General features: G+C 39.4%; 1 protein-coding gene across 1 annotated transcript in view; it reads right to left on the bottom strand.

Annotated features, from left to right (window-relative positions):
• Positions 1-24932, bottom strand: part of kcp (kielin cysteine rich BMP regulator) — a 48242-nt gene extending 23310 nt beyond the window's left edge. The window contains exons 1-11 of the mRNA XM_066685476.1: positions 24624-24932; positions 21817-22361; positions 19268-19340; positions 18355-18566; positions 17911-18076; positions 10147-10223; positions 9686-9782; positions 9374-9456; positions 2877-3053; positions 2083-2176; positions 1875-1957 (exon numbers count right to left, since the gene is read on the bottom strand). Coding sequence (XP_066541573.1) covers positions 1875-1957; positions 2083-2176; positions 2877-3053; positions 9374-9456; positions 9686-9782; positions 10147-10223; positions 17911-18076; positions 18355-18566; positions 19268-19340; positions 21817-22361; positions 24624-24735 — 1719 coding nt within the window. The 5' untranslated portion in view covers positions 24736-24932. The remainder of the gene's footprint in view (positions 1-1874; positions 1958-2082; positions 2177-2876; positions 3054-9373; positions 9457-9685; positions 9783-10146; positions 10224-17910; positions 18077-18354; positions 18567-19267; positions 19341-21816; positions 22362-24623) is intronic.
• Between the last annotated feature and the right edge of the window lie 1576 nt (positions 24933-26508).

Below are 26508 nucleotides of genomic sequence, written 5' to 3'. Positions count from 1 at the left end.
CGAATAGGAACTGTTAATTTAGCCGTATGTCACAGAGGGAACTTAAGGTGGTGCCACTCCACCACTCCACCCTCTGTTGTTAGTTCAGCCATATTTCATATTTCATTTGTGAACTATATTTGGAACCGTTCTTCGGTGACCAGAGGTCCTCTTTTCCCTGGACAAGTACTCTTTTTGGAACCTAAAAAATGGGTGTTCAAGTGTTGAAGGGGTCAGAGAGTTGAGAGCTGAATTGGGACACACTCGCGCAGCTTCAGCGCTATAGGTCCACCATTCACCGCGGTGCAGCTTAGTGTCTTACTGCAGCCTCGAACAGAAATGTGTTAAACATTGTTGAGGTAATATTTTCTACTATATATTTAACAAAGAGAAAGTCATTTTTTCTGTCCCTATAACGACACAAATACACGGACACATCTCACCGCTACTGACTTTCTGACGAGTAAATTATCTGCACAGCTTTTTGTTTAACTTTACAGGAAAACTGACAAAATCTCTGGATGATTAAAGTCAGAACACCAGAGCGAGATGTTACTCAAAATTAACTAAAAAGACTGTGAATTAGTTACAGCACAGTTTTATCAGTCGGACTCTCATAGAATATAAGTCAGTAATAAATTTCTAGGTCCTGTTCCTTTATCAAGTATAGATTACTATACGTGCTAGAAATGTAAAAAAACTTCAATGTTATATTGTTGCTTTCTGGTAAACCAGTTGCTTTAATGTCATCTCAACACGGTGCCTCAGTTTTGTAGCCTTGTATGAACAGAAAATAACAGGCTTTCCATGATCATACACACACTGTCAGCAACTAACAAGACGACTATTTTTATAGTTTGTTATTATTTTAAACAAAGACATTGATATGAAGCACCAACACTTCTGCAGACCTACAAGGGTATGTATTTTGGGTGTTACTGTTTTTGAAATGTCTGAAAAACCTCTGTGACATTGGCTGTATGGCTAATGGTGGTCCGGCTACATTAGGCTTGCTTAGTTTCTCTTTGCTTTTGTTAAATACAAAATAAGTATAAAATAATTAATCATTCATAATTATTTATTATTAAAATAAATAAAATAATGAAACTAAAAAGCCAAAAACACTAAAAGTAAGTCTTTAAACACATACACTGAGACTGAATGCCTAATGTCAATGGGGAGATTATTCCAGTTTAGGGACATACGCTGCAAATGCCCTATCCCCTTTGTCTTGACTTTAGTTCTGGGTATTGCTAATAGCCCCTGGTTAGTGGATCTTAAGGGTCTTGCCCTCTCAAGTGTGCACAGGAGCTCAGAGATGTATGCTGGGCCCTCATTATGTAGAGCCTGGTAAGATAGATAAATAGATGGATAGGTAAGTGGTCATCTTTATGTCAGCATTAACAGATAGGAGAAGCATTTGGGCCTAATTGTTACCAAAATTGGCACTTAGGGCTAGTGTTGTGTAGGCAGGACATGGGCCAAATGAGCCAGGCTTGACTTGGGTTACAGTTCATGTTTGTAGGGGCTGGATGATATGGTCCACAACACACCTGACATATAAGATGAAGTTGACACCCTATGTTAATGTCAGTATTCCAGGCCTAACATGGGCCATAGGAGAACAGCAGATGTGGGCCACATGTGGATTAAATTTTCATTGATAACAGTTTTATTTATTTTATTTTTTTACACCATATCAAAAGTGCCTGAAACAAGGACCAAATAAAAAGGTGTATGATGATAGAGAAAAAAATGTGACAGTAATTTCCATTGAACATTAAGTACATTTCTTCCTTGTTTTTTTACATTTTCCTTTCTAGAGACATACAATTTTGCCTCAACAGAAACGTTTTGAAATTTAAGTGCAAAAGACAGATCTGCTGTAAACTCACTAAGCATGTACAGGTGCTACAGTGGTCATCTGGGTTGTGCCAGTTTGAGTTGTGTTGGTAGGTATGCCCCTGATGGACACAACCTAAATGCAAAAAAGCCCTTGTATTAACAGAAGCACGCAGAACAACACCAAAAATCACATCTGTAAAACCACTTTTTTAAAATCACAACAAACACACACACAGATCTTCCCTAGCACATACTTACTTCGACACCTGGGACAACATTCTCCTTCAACAACTTCAATTGAAGTGCAGTCAATAACGCCACAAACCGCTGTAGCGCACGCTACATTCCCCTCCTAAACACATACGGATGAAAGCAATTTCAAACACTCAGTGACAGGGAGGAGCAGGAATAGCTTTATTCACATTTAGTTTGGCAGTGAAAGGTTCAGCACTAAAAGTTACACCACTTTATTCAGTAGTGGTCAAACAGTTCATTGCATCTTTCTTTTCCACTGTATGACAACTCATTACAGACACTACCTCCTCTGCATGGCTGACCTGCATTTTCCCGTACAGACACACACACCACCTATGAAAACCATAGTATACATAATACACTGCCAAACATAGTCCTCAAAAAGAGAGCTTCTCAAATCAACAACAATACAATTAATAGAAATCCTAATAGAAACACACCTCCTGGTTACATGGTTATTTGAGCAATGCCATAGAACATTCCATAAATGTCCCACAAAGAACCATGTTTGTTTTAGAGATGGTTTAAAAATCATTAAAGATCTTAAAATTATTATCATGTAAACATATTAACAAAAATGGCTCTTTATGGAACCAAAAGTGTAATAAATTAATGGGCAAATCACCAAATCCTCCTAATGCATCATCAGTGGGTTATAGGCATGAGATTTGTTTTATCTTAATATTAGCTGGATCAAGTGGGTGTAAATAAGCTCCCATATTTCAGAATCACAACTAAAAATATTTTAACAGAACACACCAATATTGTAACTACAAGTCAATAGATTGTGGTCTTACTTTGCAGGTACAATGTTTGCAAGGGTCTTGTCTGTCAATAAACGAGACTCCATCCAAATAAATCTCCCCTTGAAATTCACAACGAGTGCAGTCCATGCAGCACCCAAAGGAATGCCTCACCCCATTGTGACATGACACAGAGCACCTCTGCATGTCCACACATGACACATGGCCTTGCTGTAGAGAAAAGTAAAAACAGAACTTCAAATAAGACAATGGTTATTCAGTCATAAATACATAAATTACATGCATGTAGGGCCATCACTAGTGATGAATGTTTAGGGGGACTAAGCTTTAACCGGGGGTCTGGGGTAATTGCCTCAGAGCAGCACATTTCTATGATGAGGTACAGATTAAGCGAAGCCACAAGGAGCTGCTGCCTTTACAAAATTGAATATCCATCTACAGGTAGAAAACCAAAACTAAGTTGAGGACAACTATTAACATAGTATGTACAGGTATCTGTAAAATATACAGTCAAAACATCAGTAAAGAACATAAACATCAATTCAGTCTGCCTTATATTGGAGTGTTTAATGCATGAAAATTTCAACTGGCTTTCTCAGCAGGCTTACTTTACTTTCATAAATAATCAGGTTTCCTCTGCTAGCATAATGCTATTTCTACTAGCGCAGCAGTGGTTTTTCAATTTGGTTTGGGCCGGGGGGACCAGTACGTACTTGTAAATCCTTTTCAACTGCACTCAATCAGATAAAGCATTTTTGTTGCCAGGCTTTTATTAAGTCACCTGCCATCAGGAGTAATAATAATAATAAATGGAATTTTTAAAACGCTTTTCAGTAACCCAAAGACGCTGTTACAATCAGATGAACACATAAAGACAATCACATCCATAACACTACATAACATACAATGATACAAAACAGGAACAAGGGTAATAACAAACAAGGGCTAATCAGAAACAGAGGGATTAAATGCAGCCGCAAACAGGTGTGTTTTAAGTTTGGATTTAAATAGCGATAGAGATGTTGACTGTTGAATTTCTGGAGGAAGGGAGTTCCAGAGGCGGGGGGCATGTCTGGAGAAGGCTCGATCTCCAAGACTACGCAGCTTAGAAGGGGGAATGGTGAGTAAACCAGCTGAGGAAGATCTGAGAATGCGATTAGGTGTGTATGGTTGAAGAAGGTCCAATAAGTAAGAGGGAGCTTGGTTATTGAGAGCTTTGTAGGTGAGAAGGAAGATTTTGAACTGAATACGATATTTAACAGGAAGCCAGTGGAGGTTGTGGAGAACTGGGGTGATGTGGTGGTGGGACCGGGTGTGGGTGAGGAGACGGGCAGCAGAGTTCTGGACCATTTGGAGTTTATGTAGTAGTGAGGAGCTAATGCCAGAAAGAAGAGAGTTACAATAGTCAAGACGGCTGGAGATGAATGCATGGATGAGGCGTGCAGAGGCAGACTGGGAAAGAGAAGGACGGATTTTAGCAATGTTGCGAAGGTGGAAGAATGAGGTTTTTATGAAGGAACTAATATGGGAATGAAACGTGAGCGTAGAGTCAAGGGTGACACCAAGATTTTGGACCACAGTGGAGGGGGACAGGGTGACATCATCCATTGAGAGTGTGAGGGAGCCAGTTTTATTGAGGGTAGATTTGGAGCCAATGAGGATTAGGTCAGTTTTATTACTATTAAGCATCAGTGAATTTTGTGTCATCCAGTGCCTGATTTTTGAGAGACATAGTTCCAATTTGGAGAGTGGTGGGTTGTTAAAAGAATTGGTCCGGAGGTAAATCTGTGTGTCATCAGCGTAACAGTAAAAATCAAGATTGAAATGACGGATAATATGGCCGAGGGGAAATACATAGACAATAAACAGTAATGGGCCAAGGACAGAGCCTTGTGGGACCCCTTGTGAGATGGATGAAATGGTTGAACTATGTCCAGAAAGTGTGACAAATTGTTTTCGATCTGTTAGGTAAGATCTAAACCAGTCAAGGGCAGAACCAGTGACACCCAGCTCAAGCAGTCTTGAGAGGAGGATGGCATGATTTACTGTGTCAAAGGCAGAACTTGAGTCAAGGAGGACCAGAATACTTAGAGCTCCCGTATCTGCAGCCACCAGCAGATCATTGATAACTTTGACCAAGGCAGTTTCGGTACTATGGTGAGGGCGAAAACCAGACTGAAATGAGTCGAGGAGGTTATTGGATTCTAGATATGTTGTCAGCTGGGTGGTTACGACACGCTCAAGGATTTTAGAAAAAAATGGAAGATTTGAAATCGGACGGAAATTATTTAGATTTGCCGGGTCAAGACCAGGTTTTTTAAGGATAGGTGTAACTGCAGCTAATTTGTAAACTGAGGGGACATAGCCAGAAAACAGTGCATGGTTAATAATAGAGGTTAGATGAGGGACCAAAGCAGTCATGCAGGCTTTCGTTAGTGAGGTAGGGAGGGGATCAAGAGAGCAGGTGGTACTTTTAGAACGGGTAATGATATCACTGATAAGAGAAGGAGTAACCGGGCTGAAATCAGAAAAACAGGGCGTGGATATAGAACAGACTGAGGGCTGTGGAGACAGTGAGGAAGGAAAGGTGGATTTAGATGAGATAATAATAAGAGAGTTATTAATATTGGAAATTTTATCTTCAAAGAAGTGTAAGGAGTTACATAGTTCAGAGGAGGGTGTCATGTTGCTGCCAGGGGCTTTGAAAAGTTTAGAGATTGTTGTAAAGAGATTACGGGGGTTAGCATTAGGCCTATTAATAAGACCTGAGAGATACCTAGACTTGGTGGTGTGTAAGGAATCTCTGTATTTGCGCATGTGTTGCAGATAAGCATCAGCATGCACCGTTAATTTGGTTTTTTTGTACAGCCTTTCAAGCTGACGTCCGGCTTGTTTCATAGCGCGCAGCTCAGTGGTGAACCAGACCAATTTGGTTTTCGCAGGAGCAGAAGCATTGAGGGACGCGGAAAGAGCAGAGTTAAGCATTGTGGCATGTACCTCAGGAGAGGATGGAGCAGTGAGAACAGGAAAGCTCATATTGATGGACTGAGCGAAGGAACAGGGATCAACAGATTTAATATTACGGAAAGAGATAAGTCTTTTAACAGATTGGTGAGCTACATTCATAGGGACAGAGAATAGAAGGAGCTTATGGTAAGAGAGTGGAAACAGGAGAGGATGAAGGTTGTGAACCAGGACAGAAGAAGAACAGACTAGGTCAAGTGTTTGACCTTTGTCGTGAGTAGGAAAATCTACATGTTGAGTGAAGGAAAAGCAGTCAAGGAGAGCTAAAAAATCAGTCACAAACTTGTTGTCAGGAGTGTTAACATGTATATTGAAGTCACCAAGTAGCAACAGTCGAGAAGAAGAAGAGATAGCTCAGATAGTTCAGAGAAAAAGGATGAATTAGATTTGGGGGGGGGGCGATAGATGAGGAGTGCAGTAATAGAGCCAGGTGTTTTGACTGCAAGATACTCAAAAGATGATGGTGATGAGAAAACAAGTTCAGTAATTCTGAGATTGTTTTTAAAGATCACTGCCAGACCGCCCCCACGGCCTGAGGAACGTGGTTTTTGCACATAATTAAAGTTGGGTGGGGTTGCTTGGTTGAGAGAATAGTAATCACCTGGTTGTTGCCATGTTTCTGTTAGGAAAAGGAGATGAATTGAATTGTCCAAATATGAATTGTCCAATATTAATTCTTGCAACAGATAAGATTTATTAGTGAGTGAGCGGACATTAAGGAGGGCAAACGAGGAACTAGGGGGAACAGGGGTATGAGAAGGTGAGCGAGACAGTGTCCAGAAAGAGCAAATGTTACTACCATTGGTATAGTGTACAGATTTATTGCGATTTAGCCTTGAGCCACGGTGAAGATAGCGTCGCCGGTTGAGTATACCAGCTCTGCAGGCAGCAACAGTAGAATGTTTGGAAAGACAGTGAGAATACCTATATTTACGTAGTTCATCAGCCGTATAACTAACAAGGAGTGTCAGTGCCTGTCAGTAGCCTTTTTGAAAAATGGCAAAGCATAATCTATTGATGTATTTTGTAAATACTGTATTACCAAGTACAATCAGATATGAAGTGAAAGAGGGTCTAAAAGACAGACATTACATTACATATGTCCCGTCAAAATATCTTAGAATGAATTGTTTATTCAGGACTCATATTTGTCTTACACTCTAATAATAGTTTGTAAATGTTATTGTTAATCTATGAAATTATCGAATGTAATTTTTATGTATAAAATATAACTTTAATTCAAAAATGAATCTGTGCTATGATGAGGGAGAATGTAATGTAGTTTCTCCAGGATATGGTGCTAACATTAGTTCTATCTGAAAGCAGAGCTGTAGATCCCAGCAAAGGTGGAAAGAGTACTAAATAATAAAATATTTTACTCAAGTAAAAGTAAAATTACTGGTATAAAAATGTACTCAAGCAAAAAGTAGTGAAATTTACTCAGAGTAAAAGGTTCTTATTATTTTAACTGTGTGTGTGTGTGTGTATGTGTGTGTGTGTGTGTGAATGTGTGTGTGTGTGTGAATATGTGTGTGTGTGTGTGTGTTGGGGGGGGTCCTCTACTGTGTAGCACAAAACGGACAAGAGGATATATATTTCAAACCAGGTGGTTTTAATTAATGGAATAATTTTACAAATTATATAAACTACTCATGGAGAGGCCTAAAGATATTAACACGAGTTGAAGATATGTCCAGTCCATTCATTCATTCATTTTCTGTAACCATTTTTCTAATTCAGGGTTGCGTTTGGTCGGGAGCCTACCCAGCATTACTGGGTGCAAGGTGGGAACACACCCTGAAGGGGGCACCAGTCCTTGACAGGGTGACACACACTCACACATTCACTCACACACTCAAACCTATGGACACTATTGAGTCTCCAATCCACCTACCAACATGTGTCTTTGGACCATGGGAGGAAACCGGAGCACCCGGAGGAAACCCGCGCGGACACAGGAAGAACACTATTCAACATTATATTCCTTTTAAAGGGATATTTCAGTTGTTTTGAAGTGGGTTTGTATGAGGACTTAAGCCTAGTCAGTGTATTGCCCATAATAGACAGCGTTCAGCTTTCTTCCAGTTCACAGTTGTCTTCAAGTTGTCTTGACTGTGAACTTGAAGACTGCTGAGCACTGTCTATGGGCAATACATCTACTTATCATATGTAATTCATACATACCCACTTCAAAACAACATAAATATATATTTATATTTCAGTGACGTATGTTAACACACACATAGAAAATATAAGTATGGGTGATAAATAAAATGAATTGGTTCAGATCAAGTCGTAACACAAAGTCCAATAGAAGTGACTAATACCAAGCAACAAATACACGCTGATATAGTTTTTGCTAATTTGAGCCTCTTAAGCTTTAGGGCTGCTAAGCACCCAGTGAGTGTAGCATCCCTGCAGACTCCACACCTAGGAGGTTATAGGGCATCTAAGGTCACCCTACTATGGGCAATAAAGCCACGTCATTTTCACTTTTTTCTCTCACCTGAACCTGACTGATTTTTCTAGAAAAACAATTGAATATCCATGGCTGACTGGCAGACCACACACACACAGGTTAAGAGTTGGGTGCATCAACCAGCAAAGTACAACATTAGCCTCCTAGAAAAAAATACCAAACCCCTACCTAACATAAATAACACAAAGAGTGATGTGTGATTCAGTTCAGTAAACATGAGGAGTGCTATTAATGACAATGTAAAGGTACTCACTGAGTAATAAAGTACAGACATTTTTACCAGAACTAATGTGACCTACTGAACTCACCTGCAAACCCCTTGACTGTGTGCACATTTAAAAAAACTTTTTCCTCTTAGTTTTAGGAGTTCTAGCTTAAGAGGCTAGAAATGTCCATGATTTAACGTACCTGTACACGTTTTACATTCACAGGTTTGGTGTATGGATAGATTTGTAGATATTTTTTAAATGTCTTATAGAAAGTACAAATGGATATATTTTTTTCAGAATTTTGCATTTTTTGGTAAATTATGCCCAATGAATAACATAACTAGGTAAAATGTCTTAAAAACTAATTTTGTCATATTGTGTATGTATTGTATTTTAAGGCTTTAAGGAAAGTCAGTGCACTGCTTAGAAAAGGCTTTCCCTTTCACATAATAACGTCATGTGAGGGGCTCTTTGACACATATATGACAATGTATTTCAGTATTACTGTTTCATTTGTCCATCATTTTCTACATAATCTACACTGCGTGCATGATAAATAACAGGACTATGATCTATGTGTCTCTACATTAAATAACCAACACTGTGGTTATTTAACACAAAAAAGGATTCACACTTGGATAATAAGATAATCATAAATCAAACAGTTTTTATGTAGTGCCCATACAGAAAAATACCATAAATGTATCAAAATGCATCAGAATTCCAGTAAAGACAGGCTCACAAGGATCAAACTACCTACAAATGATTAATTTAAAAAAGGGACCGACCACACATACTAAGGAAGGGTAAAGACTTACGGAACATGAGCAGTTGAGGCATCGGTTTGTTTTGGACACAAAAAAATCTCCGTCAGCATAGAACTCACTTTCATACTCGCAACCTGCATCACAGCGTGAGAACACACAAACTGACATCAGTAACCTGACCTCAACATCCTCACAATGCCCAACACCAACATGATGAACACACACAAAAAAAATATTCAGTGTTGTACATAAACTTCACTAATTTACGTCATGGTATTTATCATGGCAAAATTTACCATGACAACATTAAACTATTGGCATATTACCCACCTCTACATTTACAAGTGTTTTGTTGGAGTGTACCTGGTTGACAGACAGGGCAGCATGCTCCTTGTGGAACGAATGTTTTGGAACAGGACAGAGGAGGGCATCGAATCTCCGTACACTCCACCTTGCCATTCTAAAAACATTTTACATAGTATATGGCAACCTTATAATAATTAATTCATCTTAAAACATATTGGAGTTACAGAATAACTACATTTTGGGAGTAGGAACACTTAGCTTTCAGGTGTCACATGCATGTCAATCATTTCATTGCAAAAAAATTCTGATGCACTAAATAAAGGACAGCAAAACAATCATTGATTGTGACAAATAAGATCTTATAAAGATAATAGTTTACACATTTACAAGGCAGCAGTGTATAATCCTTTTAGCTGGTGTTTGTTAATTACACTGAAAGAAAACTTACATTTATAAAGCAATTTCCACAGCAAATATATGCTTCATAATATGCTTGATGAAAGATCTGAAATTCATACCTGACACACACATTGGGAGCATTGGTGTGGGCTGAAGATTTCATTATTTCTATAAATTCTGCCTTGATAACTGCACTCTGTAGAAGTTAGAGAGAGAGAGAGAGAGAGAGACCCAAAGCTCAGTACCTCACGTCAGAAATAAGATAAAACACAAGTTTATGGGAGCTATTGGAATGTGACGTTAGTAAGGACCTTACATATGTCAGGATTATCTAATATGTAATATGTGGATGAAGAAACATAATCAGACACATGTACACTACTGGAGTAAGAGCAGAGTTATTTTTTATTGCACTCACCTTCCATAAAGCCTATTAGCATTAAAGATATGTTAGTCCAATAATAAGTAACAGAGTAATACACTTGTGGCCTAAACTTCAATATAAAGCAAGCCATTGTCTTTTTGAGAAATGCCAAGGAAGCATTGTATTTCAAGATACTGAAGGACTTACATTGTTTAGTATGCTATGTCTCCTTCTGAGTTGTAAAGCAACTGTGTCTTTACAGATAATTTTTTAAATGTCTTATAGAAATGTACGAAGGGGTATATTGTTATTCTAAGAGTTTTGCATGTTTCGGTAATTTGCTTGTTTCAGTAAATGCTGCCTGAAACAAGCAAAAATATTCGCCCAATGAATAATATAACTAGGTAAAATGGCCTAAAACTAATTTTGTCATATTGTGTATGTATTGTATTTTAAGGCTTTAAGGAAAGTCAGTGCACTGCTTAGAAAAGGCTTTCCCTTTCACATAATCACTTCATGTGAGGGGCCCTTTGACACATATATGATAAGGTATTTCAGTATTACTGTTTCATTTGTCCATCAATTTCTACAGAATCTACACCATGTGCATGATAAATAACAGGACTATGATCTATGTGTCTCTAGATTAAATAACCAACACTTAGTAATTGCTAGAATTTGGCTGTAAACTCCACAATACCACATTCTTCAGGTCAGATCAGGCAACCTGTCAATCAAAAACCAAGCATTATAGAACAAATCAATTAGTCCTTTATTTACAACCTTTGGTTTTGAGGGTATTATACCTCAAAAGAATAAGAAAAAAAGTGTAAGAAACAACAGAAGAATAGAGAAGTAAAATAATGTGAGAAAAAGACACAGCTGCTCGTCTGAAACGTTTCATCTTTAAAGGAAGACCACTAGTATCTGTGTGTCATAACAAAATGAGGTCAGTCAATGACACACACACACACACATGTATACCCACGCACAGATAGACATGCAGACGCCCCCACCACCACGCACACACAGACACACACACACACACACAAGCAGACCACTAATAGAAGAAAAATGCCTTTGGAAAGACATGCACAAACAATTAGAGGAGGAAGAAAAAACAAGTCAGTAGGACAGAAGGGTCAGATTCCAGTTTAAAATAAACCCACTCATTTCTTCTCACTCACATACAATATGAAAGACATTCTCACAAATTTTAAAAAGCTGCTTCATTACAAATAACACCACACTAGGAAAATTGGAAGATATTACAAGAAGTGAGGGCGCATGTCTTGTTGCTAAACAGTAAATGTGAGACATGTAAAGAAGTGGGAGGCAACCAACAAATCAGACTTCCTGTCTGTATAATCTTAGGTATGTAAAATATATTTTCAAACATAAATTATGGTGGAAAAACACACTCACTCAAACACAACAGCAGATAATTAATTTGACAGTAACTGCATTTGAGCTGTATAATAAAAAAACCCAAAAAGTCACAAATAAAAACAAGAAAACAAAGACACAAACAACCAAACCATCCATGTACTTTGTTAGATGGTAGTGGGTCAGCAAAAAATCTATGTTTTTCATAAGTTTCCTCCCACCCGAGTTATAGTCTGGTTCCCAGATGTGAATATACATGGCTAACATTGCTCACAAATTTTAGAACTCAATAATTACATCCACAAAACTTCTCTTATGGGGACACATTTCAGACCTTTTCCACATGTTAATACAGTTGCCTGGGGTCTTAGTGATGTGTGTGACATTCTTTGTAAACAATACAACAAGGATCAAACAACTTAGCACTCCCCTGCCCCAGACAGCACAGGAGAAAGAAACGAGCAGAATGTCTGTTTTTATAGCCATTTTTGCTTGGTTGTCTTTCTTCTTTCTTCTGGTTTTGACCAATTTATTCAGTACAGTTATTTCTCTGTGCTCAAAAGCAGTACAAAATCACCATGGCTCACATTATCCTACAGGTAATAGATAACAAAAAAAAAACATGTTCTCAGTTGTATAATTCTGAATTTAGATGTTGGCAGGCATTGCAAATACCCAAATTACTGTGCAAATGCACAGAAAAAGATTTTTAACTAATTCAAAACTGTTTCATGATTGTGCCATCCTGCAAATATGGTTGAGGAAGCAATGTGACTTACTGTGAAATGCAAAATTTCACTCTGTAGTTGGGGGCAGCCAATCGGAACAACTGCCAGCACAATTCAATTACTTTACACATTTATGTATGCCATGTAGGCCTACAGATGCTAGACTACACTGTGACAGTTGATTCTTTCAGCTGAAATCATTTGTTTATACAAATCTGTGTTGTGCAAACAGGCCTTCAGCTAAGACCCAGTTTACACCTTGTCATTTCAAGTAGTACTTGGTTTTCATCCTGAAAGGGTTTTAATCTCATTAATTAACACTTGGTATTCAAAAGCGTTTATGATTATTCACCTCTAAAAAATGCATTGCTATGTGGAATATAATTTGAAAGTCAGGATTTTTTTGTCACCTTCATAAGTATTGGGTGGGGATTATTAAAAAATGAATGCATTTATTTGTATTACTTATATAATGGGCATGACAAATTAAGTTAGGACAATCAATTATAAAGTAATTAAGTGTAACAATCCTCATTCTCATATTTAACTCACAAAGAAAAACATGTCTTCACTCTCCAACAGAGTTTACGGTAAAATATATGTATTTACAGAGGCTCTACTTTGTTAAGCAAATAAGAGCAAAAACATTCTAGATATCAATTTAGCAAGATCTATGTCTGAGTGACACCACCTATAGCACCACTAGGCCACCCTCTGAATATAATCATTGGAAATTCAGCATTTCATTATTTTTGCTCCTTAGATCTGAGTCTTTGTTCTCAGAAGCTCTCTGCCTAGCCCTGTATGGGTCAGCTGGCCTACCACCTTTAAATATGGTATGCAAGATTTGTTACTGTAATAATGTCACCACTCCTGGCATGCTACAGGCTCGCCTGTGTCTGCATGTGTCCACTCAGTAAAACAGGAGCCACACATGTTGACATGACATTGGGCACCCAGCTGCCCTGGGCAATGAGCATCTTGGCACAAATTGGGGCAATCCATTGGAGCCACTCCAGCAGGACATCCAGAAAACCACGATAACACAAAACAAAACCTGCAGAAATTAAAATGAAAGTAGTAAGTAAGATGCTGGTAGTTGAATTAAGAAAACAGGTGCTTCTCATTTGCCCATCAATTCCTGCTGTTTATGCTGCTACACAAATACACTCTTACCTCAGGTCAGGTGTTACTGGCAGCCAGAGTCCTGTCGCCCTAACTGAAGAATGCTGGGGGTTGTAGTCCCTGTCAAATGGCCTTTTCTTATCCCACTGCTGCCCAAGTTGTAAAATCACATGTCTGTCCTTTAAGCCTAGTCCAATCCACTGTTGATTGGCCCAGTGAAGTGGCAGGGAGCTGATTGGAGGGCAGATGCGCTTTATGTTGGACAGAGATTGCACCTCAGCCACACTCATTTGCAGCCGTGCATGAAAGTAAAAATGAAGATAGTGTGGTCCATGGAAAAAGAAATTACACCTATCCTTATCATAGCCATCATCTCTAAAACCAAATGAATCAAATCCTGCTCTATCCAGGCCATAAGGGCTAAAGCCGTATTTACTGTAGCCATCTGGAAATAGCTGGCTTACAAGATCTTTATTGGTAGAAGATATAAATGTCCCATCCCATTTCATTCCAAATGCTGTCATGTTAGCTCGGTTAAAGCCGTACCGATTGTGGCCGTAAATGTCATAACCATACCTGTCAAAGTGATCCCGATTAAAGCCATCCCTACTGAACCCATAGCGGTCCCATCCCATCTGGTCAAAGCCACTGCGGTCATATCCCTGTGCATCAAAACCTAGTTTATTAAATGTGCATTCAGAACCTTTCTCAAACTCTTTACCACCCTTTGTAGAGCTCAATATGCATGGTGGATTTAAGTCATTCTCTTCTCCTGTTTGCATTCTCCACTGTTTTTTGGTAGTGTTGCAGGGTGCTCCAAGGGTTATTGGTACATAAACAGTGCAGAGTTGCTGCTGTGACCTCATCACATCTTCTGGAGATACACCAAATGGTTCCATCTTAAAGTAGAGCTGCTCTGAAGGGAAAGAGGAAGCTGAATCAAGGTGTCTCTCTTGCCACTCATCCCACAGGCGGTCCAGGAAAGCACAGTGGGACAGAAAAACTGGGTCATAGACACAAAGTGGAGAGGCCATGTGCCCACCTACCCAGCGTTGAAATAAGGCGCCAAAAAGTTGCAGCTGTTGGGAGAAGGACAGAAAATCTGGTTCGGCCAGAAGAATCTGGATGGTCACGGCATCGGGCAGAGAGACTGAATTGTTAAATCTGCGCAAAAGGCATGGTGTCCAGGGTTCATCTACTTGCTGAAAAGGGTGGATTGTCACACATTCACTTCCAGGTTCCCCATTCCCTCCGAATATATTTGCCTGCCAAGCAGAGGAAGTATCTTGTGCTCCTGCATCCACAGTCCACTCCAGATATGGTATGGACACTTTGCAGGATGAAACAGTCCTAAGTTCGCGCTCCACCATCCACAAGAAATAACGGTGCCAAGGCAGGAAGTAGACATGGTCATTGGCCTGTGGTAGAAACTCTGCCTTCAGTTTGACAAAGCCCTCCCATAAGTCTAATCACACAACAAAGACATAACACACAGACTTAGTGCATGCAGCCTCATAAGAAACAAGATCAGTTTTGTTTGAAACAAAATATATCTGCTCAGATGGACTACTGTTAGGTTAGTCTTGGATATTCAATTCATATCAGAAGATGTTCTAGCTGTTAATAAGTCACGACTCCTAAACTAAGGAAACCTGGCATCTGCTTGTTCTCACTACTAATGCCACCTCTGTCAACTGTTCCAAACACTTGGAGTACCCCTGTGTATATTTTAACACTGCATGTTCTTCAAATAAAGATTTGCGCATTCATGTTAAACAAAAATTTACAGGAAAGTGTAGTTCACACGGATACTCAGAAAACACTGTGTGCCCAAATCTCTGAAGCTATGGATCAAGAAAATACTGACTGACAATTCAAGTTTGGGCACAGAACGAGACTCAACAAATAACAAAGAGAGAAGTTCAGGGACTGGCAAACAGAACATGTGTAACTTTGCAAACAACGTTAAGACTTTTATCCTTGGAGAGAACAAAACTCTTTTCTTAAGTCTTCTACATTCTGGGTTGGAATGTCCAGTTTATAAAAAAGTATATTGCTAGACACTAACACAAATGTTTATACACCACACAGTCACACGTTCCTGAATAAGATCAAGCAAAAATTATAAGACTGCTTTTCACTGACTAGTGTCCTAGAGCAAGGGAAATATAAAAAAATATATATAACAGGGGTACTCCAAGCCCATAATTTAAAAACACTGAGCAATTAATGCATAAAAAGAGAAACAGGATGAAACAGAAATGAAAAAATGTAATAGGTACCATGCCATGTACCTGATTTATGGTAGAGGTTTTGGATGGCTCTATGGTAATCCTCTCTCTCAGACAGGCTCATGTCTCTCACCTCCTTGCGCTGGGTGAGCTGCTGACAGGTGCACTCCACTACACCTCTGTAAGTGCACACACAGGCCTCACAGGCGTGCTGGAAGGCCTCTCCCGGTGTGTAGAGTCGCTCATTAAACCAGCAGCCATAAACTGGGGCAAAGACTGAATCCCCACAGTGCCGACCCAGTGAGAAACTCACAATCTCCAGCCGGTCTGCAGTACCAGTCTGAGCCCTGTGCTGGCACTGCGACATAGGAACATACTCACAAAAATATGGCATAAACACTGCCCCCTGTTGGCCCAACTCTTCAGCAGCAAAGTCTCCCCTCCCGCTTTCATCAGTCAACCCACTCCAGTTTGTACCGCCATCCGAAAAGTTACCATGGTAAGCCAACAAACGCTTTTTAAGGATCCTCCCATTCTGTGGATCATGCTCCGCCCACCACATGTGCTCACCTCTAGGCTGGTTGCCTATGTCAGTCATATTAGATCCATGGAAATGTGTGGTATGGTTGTGTACAGCCCTCTCATCACTAGGAGAAAGGTTTGACAGTTTATATTGGCGATAGCAGCAAGCACCCAGGATGCACACCTGCTGACAGGCACGGCGGCTTCGAAAGTTATTGCCATTTTCTCCACAGCCACTAAAGAGGAAATGTTTACAAGAGGCAGAGCTGGAATCATAGAACCATCGGCGCACAGATTTGACCTTTCCAGGACACACCCCCTCATGTTTGGGCATGAGACAGGCCTACAAATAAGAACACATGGAACTGTTTCGTACATTAAAACACAGGCCACACCACTATGCACCCTAATTATCAGAGACCTCCAAAATCTAAACAGTTATGATGAAAACAGTCAAGTACCATATAGCAATCCTTGAGTGATGCAGCCTGATTGATTCATTCTACTGTCTGTAGATACTAGCTGGGGTGGATCAAAATTGGACTGTGTCAGCATTACTTTAAATTTGATCTTAATTTCTATTTTTCATTAACGCTGATGTATTGGCATATTTACAGGCCAATGTATGTATGAATGGAATTCGGATATAGGGATCAGTGCACAATTTATATATCAGTGGACCTGTCAAAGTTATCTTTCTTAAATCTCCTATGTAGGTCTTCTATGCTACACACTACTCTAAGCTATGGTACCTGAGAGCTTATTGTCTCACACAATCTCCCCGCTGTGCCACGGAGACAGGAACAGCTGAACCAGGGGTCAGAGGTCATGGCCTGGCAAACACCCCCATTCTGACAAGGGGCAGAGTCACATGGATCTGAAAGAGGATCATTAAAAGAGCTCAAGCCCTTAAATGATTTTAGCATAGAGCCCTACCACAGTATTCTGGTAGGACTTCAGTGCTTGAGTCAACAATAAACAGTAGAAAGAGAATGCCAATTAAATCAGAATAAAATGTAAAAAAAAAAAAGTTTCCTTAATTTCATGACAAGCAATTACTCATAAAATAACTAAATACATTTTAAAAAAGGTTTTTATCCCACACACAAATGTGCTCACACACACAATCCCCTGACCCATCCACAAACCACAGTCACACAAACACCCACCCACACAGTCAGTCTCTTCTCTGAATGATTTTAACAGTGTCACAGAACATTACCAGCAATTACTAAGATGAAACTGACAAGCTAACACTAATTATAAACATAGCCACTAAAGTATGCAAAGAAAAAAAAGTGTAAGAAAGGGACTGAGAGACTGTGGCGTGAAAACCCAGGCCAGGGGAACTTTGTGAACTTTTTGCAAGTATTAACTCCTTCTACTGTTAGATTATGGATATTCCAGGTGTTAGTGTACATTTTTGTTGCTTTGCTTTTTATCAGAAGATTTTGATAAGAAGATGTGACAGATGATGAGTAAGCTGATGACTTTATCATTTGCCTAATGGACAGAAGTGCCACTCACCATTTGAGGGGCTACACTGGACTTTCCCTGAGGCACAATAACATACAGCGCCGTTGTCACTCATCCAGCGAGACCCATCTTCCACACTGCGACCTTCCCATGTGCATTTCTTCCTCACGCACTCACATGACTCCAAGTAATTCACCCGAGTCTGGAGGTCCTGATTCTACATACATACAAAAGATATACACACTCAGAGTACATTAGTACGTTTTTAATAAAAAAAAAAAAAAATATATATATATATATATATATATATATATATATATATGCTCTAAATTATCCACGCAAAGGCCGTACAAAGCCCTCACCCCAACAACAAAACATTGCTGAACATCTGTATATCAGTATATGTTTCCGTACCTCGCAGCAATGGCATTACATAAACACACACACACACGCAGCGCAGGCTTTCCCACTAGCAGCCATAGACTGCATACCCACCTGGGTTTTGAGCATTGTCAGCATGGTGTCAACATTGTGCAATGACTCCTCTAGGAGAGCCAGGCGCTTGGACAGGTCACTTGGGGTCACTCTCGTCTGGGGAGCTGCACACTCTGGTTGGTCATGCACCACACCCAGCTCCGAATCGGAAGAATTCTGAACAACAGGGGACATCACAGTTCCCTCAGTGGGAGATTGGAGGGGCAGGGGATCTAAAACACACAAACAGTGACAAAAAAACCTGAACCAAACTGTTACTATCATTCCATTATTCAGTCATCATTCTTTAGAAGAAACCAACCCTGGCAACCTTCCCAGTGAAATAGCTCAGTAATAGACTTAATAAGTAATCAGTCATTAACATTTGTGTTTCAGTTTCAGAATATTATTAATAACTAATAGAGCATGTGACATTTCCAGTTAATTTTCTACTCTTGAAAATCCCACCTGTAGGTGGGATGTCTTGTGAAAACTAATAAAACTGTAGTAAGTGAGTTATTATCTTATCCATTCTTTTGTTTAAAAAGTTTTGATGTTATTAATATACTAAACATGAAGTCTTCCACAATATTTTACGTACACTGACATTTACACTGATTTTAAGAGTGATGATCCTTGTAAGATCCTGTTCAGCAAAAACATGTTCCTAAGGCACAAAAAACTTGCTCCAAAAACACTTTTATACCACTTTTTTTCTTTTCTTTCTATTTTCCCACACAGTGTGAAACTGCTGAACATTTGAGACTCCAAGAGGGACAGAACACACACAAGTATCTTGTTTACCTTGTTACCTTGTAATAATAAGAATATACTACTCATATATTTTCTGAGGTCATTTAACATCATTATTCACAGGAATATACATATATATATATATATATATATATTTTTTTTTTTTTTTTTTTTTTTTTACCTGTTTCATTGTCACAGAACCATGGACGACGCTCATAAGCTCTCGTGGAGAGTTCTGCAGTCTGCCAGTAGCCCTGAAATCATTAAAATCTACTGTAAATTTAAAAGAACAACATAAACTGAATTTTATTCAAAAGTCAACCAGCTTTACAAAGGCACAGAAAAATCCTACTTTAATTCATATGTACAAACCTCATTTCCAAATATCTTGACAGTACTTGATAGTGATTTTGGATTGTGATTTTTACCAATGTTTTACATCTTTTAATTACATTGTTTAATAATTTGGGAACCCAGGAATGTAACAATTTTGCAAGCAGAATTTTTGTGCATTCTGGGTTGACACAAGTCTTTAGCTGCTCAACAGTCCATGGTTGCCACTACCTGATTCACATGTTCATGATGTGCCATGCACAGACCTGGACTTAAGGCTTGACAGTCAAGCACATGGATTCTGTGTCTTTAAAGCCGTGTTGTTGTAGCTTGTACAGAATCAGGCATGACATTGTTTTGCTGAAATAACCACTGACTTCCAAAAATAAGCTGTTGTGTTGATGGCAACAAATCCAGAGAACTCATTAGCTTTTCCACATAGAACTGATATGTGGTTTTCCCATTGTGTAATAGAATTTCAGATTTAATTTCTTGATTCAGTTGTAGACTGTGTTTTTTGACAATAGATTCCTAAAGTGCTCCAAAGCCCATTTGGCTATATTTACCAAGCATGACCATTTTACAAAATGTCCAAACTCTTCTTGAAATGTAATGTGTCAGTTAAGGTAAGGATATTTTATTTCAAGTGCTTTAAAAATATATATGGTCAGAGGCCTAATGGTTAGAGAAGAGGGCTTAGGACTGAAAGGTTGCCTGTTCGATTCCCAACAACCGGCAGAAACAATTGGGGGTGGTGGGTGTGAAGGGACAGCTGTCCTCCTCCCTCAATCTATGGCTGAGGTGCCCTTGAGCAAGGCACCAAACCCACAACTGCTCCTCAGGTGCCAGGGATGCCTACCTGCCGCACTGGGTGTGTGTTCACAGCTATTAGTGTGTGTGTGTTCAACAGACGGGTTAAAATGTGGGAGACACATTTCATTGTATGTTGAACAATGACATAATAATTGCAATATATAAAGTTTTAATAACAATGATTAGATTTTTATACACATTTTCAATATTTCATTATATATTATTTACAGCGTCTGTCACTGACTGATGGTCATTACAGGGTGCTGCCATCAGTTCATTGCACTCAATTTTAAATATTAATATTGACAAAGCCTATATAAACAAAAAAAAAGGCTTTTGTTTGTGGGTGATGTCATGTTGTTTTCAGTTCTGCAGTTTTTCTGTGGCTATTTTTTTTCATATCAATATCGAATTATATTGCATTGACCAAAATTAAGAAATATATTGTGATATAAATTTTATCCATAACGTCCAGCTCTAATTCAGTGACAACTCAGAGGTGACATGAACAACTCTCAAGGGGTGGGATATATCAGGCAACAAATGAACAGTCAGTCAAAAAAAAAAAGCTATGTTTACTTGACAAAAGAAATCACTCTTCTCTAACACAACAAAACATTTTATCAGAGAATTACGGCATAGACCACAGGCTCAACATCAGATTAAGATCAATTGAGATTTGTTTGCTTATGTGTTGTTTTGAAATGTTTTCTATCTTGTTTCAGGCAAAGATTAGTTATGTTACACAAACACTTAAATAATCTAAGGTGGCAGAACAATCTGTTGAGGGGAAAATACACATGCACTATTTCACCATATGCATTTGTATACACGTGTATTGTGACTTAATAAAGTCTTTGCTGGATTATTAACCATACTACCATGAATTTTATAAAAAAAAAACTAATGAAACTAATATGTAACCAATACAGATTTGAGACTGATGAAAGAGGTCTGAATCCAAATAGGTGTCCTTAAAGACAGAGCACATTTGCAAGTTTGCAGCTGCTGTAAAACATTTTGAAATGGCAAATAAATGAAAAGATTCTATGACACTGAATGGTGGAAAGGATTCTAGTACAGTGTGAAGGGGAGAGCTGGAATGAGAATTTCAGAACACTCAAAAACTATACAACTAAGAGAGAAAAACTAGAACCGTCTGAATGAGAAATGTTTAACAGTGTAAAGAGTGTGAACAAATAATATGACTCTAGAACAGTTACTTATACAGGAGAACATTCTAGAAAATGTAATGTAGGAATAAATATATACCCCCAATGTTGTTTGTGATGCCATAGCTATTGGAAAGTATTTCCCTGGCAAAAGGAAAGGAGAGTCAGGAGGTGCTAGGTTGTAAGCAGTGTAGATGTTTAAGAGAAAAGTAGTGCACAGTAACCCATGATGTCTATGTAAAGTCTACCTTGTCCCCAAGTTGTTAGTCTGGGCATAAACCCCAAGCAGTCTGATATAACCCAAGAGTCTACAGCTCAACCCCAAGCAGTCTGAGTCTCATTACTTTGCAAGGGAAAGGCCTTCCAAAAACTATGGCTACTAACTGTTTAGTAGTGAAGAGGTTATACTCACACTAAACTTGCTAGTCTTGTCTCCTGCAGTGCTGGAGAAGGTGATCTGCAAGTCCAGAGGAAAATCCAGGTTGAGGTTTTGACTCAGGTCCAGCACCACAGCTTCTTTGCATTCTACAAAGAGCAGCAGTCTCCTGGGTTCCAGACTCAGGCCCATCCTCACCCAATTACCACTGAAAAATGGATTTCCCCCTGGTAGGGTGAGCATTTTAGAATCTGTGCCCTGAGAGTGGTATTCCAGCCGGAGCCAATTGTCTCGAGTGCTGGAGTTGAGACGAAGCAGTGGCCCAGCACCCAGCTGCAGGGCAGCCTCAGAGGTTAGGGAGATGATTGTGGCCTCAGAGTTTCTAACCTGCTGCCCCACTAGATGCAGCCCAAGAGAACCCTGAGAGGAGCTGAGTAGGTAACGGGAGAAATCCTGTGGCAGAGTCAGATGAGGCGAACGGGAGCGCAAACGCCACGCCCATGTCCCAGGGTCACGACCTTTGGCTTTTGTGACCCCTCGAACAGAGCGGGTGATGTTTGAAGCTTCAAGGAGGTCAATGACTAATGGGAGGAAGATAACAAGGCACAAAACATCAGGACAACACCTGGAAAGTGTACTAAACAAAACCCTTTGTTCCAAAGATGGTCTCAAATGGATTAATTGAGGGTTTATGACATCACAAACCTAAAACTGGTCAACTTGCAGGATGGGGCTTTTAAGTGGCTGGTGAGCAGACACAGAGGCAGGGACTACTAGCATTGTCACAGACCAGCACATACTGAGCAAAGACCTAGATGTAGGGTTAAAACATTTTGAAATGTAAATAACTTATTCATCTGGAATTTTGATGACCTGAAATTCATTTTTAGGGCTTTAATTGATGACCAAGAATTGGGGAATTTTAAAGTTTTCATAAATATTTCCTATTTACTTTCACTGGCAGAGTTGCTTTGTCTTAATGTAAACCTCAGGACAGAAATCTGATATTTTCATCAGCATCTACCAATGCCATGCACTCACACACACACACACACAATCTCTCTAGGGGAATGGTATTTAATGAGAAGAGCAGAAGGTTGTTTTCTGGAGTCCATAGTGACAGCTCCTCTCAAGTTTCAACAACTTTGTTTCTCTACACTGACTCAGGATGTGCAACATGGGTGAAGACAGTGTGTGTGTGTGTGTGTGTGTGTGTGTGGTGTGTGTGTGTGCGCGCATGTGTGTGTGTAGCCAGCAGTGTCCTTTACTTCCACAACAAAACATGAAGTGGGGGAGTGAAATCAAATTATCCACAACTTTTCTTTCCCACGTTTTTTGGTCTGGACAAGCTGTAACTTTCCAAATCCACATCTCTACAGGACCTCTTCTCCATTACATTCGTCCAGCTTAAGCTGGGTATTTTCACACATTCAGTAGTAAGTTTATGGGTGTGTATTCCTGTTCCAGAACAGCTGTTCATGGTTCTCACACTCAGATGATTTTTAAACTCTTAAAATCAAATGACTGCCTCATGTGCTGTTTAGAAATACTGTTAAGTACTAGTGTTTTTATGCATTTTATGCAAGTGTCTGTGGCAGTGTATAAGCGAGTAATAGACAGGATGGGAGGACGAGACCCACAGAGCAGAGCTGATGAATCAGTAGGTAGTCGTTAATGGCGTCCTACTCTCATTAGAATGGAGGCCTAATGAGTTTCTGACCCATCTGCACACAAATGATTCATTATGTACAAATACTGTCACAACATGCAGAGGAATGTCTGTATGAAGACAACAGCTGAAGTAAAATAATCACACAGAGAACAGTGGACGCTACAGATGAAAGAGAGAAATGGAAAGAAACCGAGAGAGTGGGGAGGGGGGGTGGGAATGGAAAAATGCAGGCAGATACAAGGATGGATTGGGACAAAAGGAGAGGTTGAGAAAAACGAGAAAAGACAGCTTCAAAATTGGAATAAGGCCACAGAAAAGGAGACAGGACAGGAAGAGGTAGAGGTAGACAGAGATACAGATAAGAAACTGAATTTGAGACCAGATGAAAGGTGAGAGATAAAGATCAGAGGGAGCAAGAGAGGTCGTACAGGACAAAAAAAAAAGAAGAGAGAGTGATGGTAAGAGAGGTGATTATACATTGCAGTGCAAACCCTACTTTAAAAACAACATCAAAAGTCCTGAAGGATGTTACACAAAACAGGATTTATGTAGTTAGCTGCATAACAATATCCCTGAGCTACTCTACTAAATTGTCCCTCTGTGCTTTTCCTATTTGGGACTTAAGTCTTTTGGCTAAACAATACCAAATCCTTCTTTTTGGAAAACCCCCTGCAGAAAACAGTGAAATTCCTTTGCAACGCTGACTGTCATTACACTGTGTGTCCATAAATAATATTCTTACAACAACATTTTCCCAAGTATTCTAAAAATCCCCAAAATGCCAGGGTATTTGTTAAATATATTTAAAACCTCATTCAAAAGTAATTCTCTTTATTTTATTAAATTCCCCCACTTTCAGTAATCGGTCCCAGAATAATGATCACATTAGACTTAGTGGAGAGAACGTCTTATTATTCTTAGGGTGAGAATTAATCAACTGAAAAGCTAAGTCTAAATCATCTTTTTCCAACCTTGACATCTTAGGGACCCTACAGAAGCTTAAAGGGACCCACTGAGAGAGATCTTAGTACATGAAAGTTCCAGTGCGTTTACCCAGACCTTATCATGCAGCGAGAACTTTCCCATGCACTATTTGTAAGTCATGCTGAGTTTCTCCTGTGCGGCAGAGTGGACTTTAGAAGGGAATCTCCCCCAAAAGCAGTGGGCTCACCGTTTTCATTGTTGCCTTGAAGCTGAGCGTCCACCTCGGTTTGCAACAACGAGCAAATCGCTAATAAACTCAGCTGAGCAAAGAGAAAAGCTCGAGTAACCGGGAACTCCATCCTGAAGCCCTGCTGACAGTACACTGAACAACAAATTGTTTTTCCTTTTTTTTCCTTAAAAGCTAAAAAAGTGAATCCTGCAGACGGCAGCAGTGGGTGTCTAAGCTTTCTCACTGCAGCAGCAGCCTCGGTGAAGGCTCGTCTTTTCCTGTGGACTTCGGCATGTCAGACATGGTGGTATTCTCTTCTAACTGGAATTTACGCGCCGAGGAAACAAGAACCATCTGGCCACAGGAGTCGTGATTTATCGAACCCGTATTCCGTCAAGCCCCGCCTTCTCCGCAGAGATTGGTTAGTAACGTGCTATCCCGCGTTAGGATTGGCTGGTCCTTAATATTGACGGACATTGGGCACTCAGTCCACTCTTTACTATTAGCCAATCAACAAAATGGCACTACCTGAACCTGAAAAGGGGGCGAGGCTTGTCGGAATACAGGTGGAAATAAAATAAGGCCTCCCTGCCATGGGACCAATTCTTTCATTTTCAACAACGGTTCTCTCTGTCTACTTATTAACAATGTAATGAAACTTGGGCGCACTAGGACCTGGGGGAGATGCTACTGTTACTGTATGTCCATTTGACGCCGTTGGCTATGGGTCTGCACTGTTTTCTTGACAGAATACGCACAGGTAGTTTTGCCAACCGTCCTGTAAAATTACGGAATCGTCCCGTGTTTGGACGCTAAAAAAAGTGTTCAATTTTGAACTGATATTTTTGAAGTCAAATTTTGAAGGCGATGATTTGAGACAAAAACACGTATCTCTCTCTCACCTGGAGCAAGTGGCAGATTCTCCACGGCTCAACACGCTTTTCATTGGTCGCCACATTTTATTTAGCCAATCAGCAGCCAGAGTTATCTGTCCATCATTCAATGCTGCAGCCAATGGAGTCACAGTCCCTCCTAAAGGGGGTTGTTTTGCAGCAGTGCTCAGATCGGTAGAAACATATCTCTATACGGCTCTGCTACAGCTCTACTTTCAGATAGAACTAATGTTAGCACCGTGTCCTGAAGAAGCTACAGTTCATTCTCCCTCAACATATCACAGAGGAATTTTTGAATCAAAGCAATTCTTTATACGTTATAATCACATTAGATAATTTCATATAGATTAACAATAACATTAACAAGCTATTATTAGAGTCTAAGAGAAATATGAGTCCTAACTAAACAATTAATTCTATAACATTTAGACTGAACATAAGATAGTGTAATGGACGAGATTTTAGACTCTTGGACCAATAAGATTCTTTCACTTCAGATCATATTGTAATTAATGAACAATTTAAAATAATAGTATTTAATATATAATAATATTATTTTAAATTGGTAATACAGTATTTGCAAAATAAATGGATAGATTATGCTTTGCCATTTTTCAAAAAGGCTACTGACAGGCACTGACACTCCTGATGGCAGTTGGCTTAATAAATGTATGACAACAAATATGTTTTATCTGTTTTACTACAATCGAAAAAGGATTTACAAGTACATACTGATCCCTGGGCCTTTGTGTTCCTTATTTTGATTTCAGAATGTTGACAAGGTGTATGCAGGAGGAAGGTGTGGTGAGCTTCCTGACAGTGAGCATGATTTTAAGATAAAAATAAAGAAAAATCATTAACTGAATGCCTGTTACAATCGTCATTCATTCATTCTTTATCTGTAACCGCTTATCTAGTTCAGGGTCGCAGTCTGTTACAATCTTTAATTAACCAAATTGAAAAGCCACTGATGCACTAGTTGAAATAACATTATGCAGCAGAGGAAACCA

The sequence above is a fragment of the Hoplias malabaricus genome, chromosome 11, assembly GCF_029633855.1.
Source record: "Hoplias malabaricus isolate fHopMal1 chromosome 11, fHopMal1.hap1, whole genome shotgun sequence".
Classification (NCBI taxonomy): Eukaryota; Metazoa; Chordata; class Actinopteri; order Characiformes; family Erythrinidae; genus Hoplias; species Hoplias malabaricus.
The sequence above is the reverse complement of the archived record's forward strand: the minus strand, read 5'-3'. Positions and strand labels throughout refer to the sequence as shown.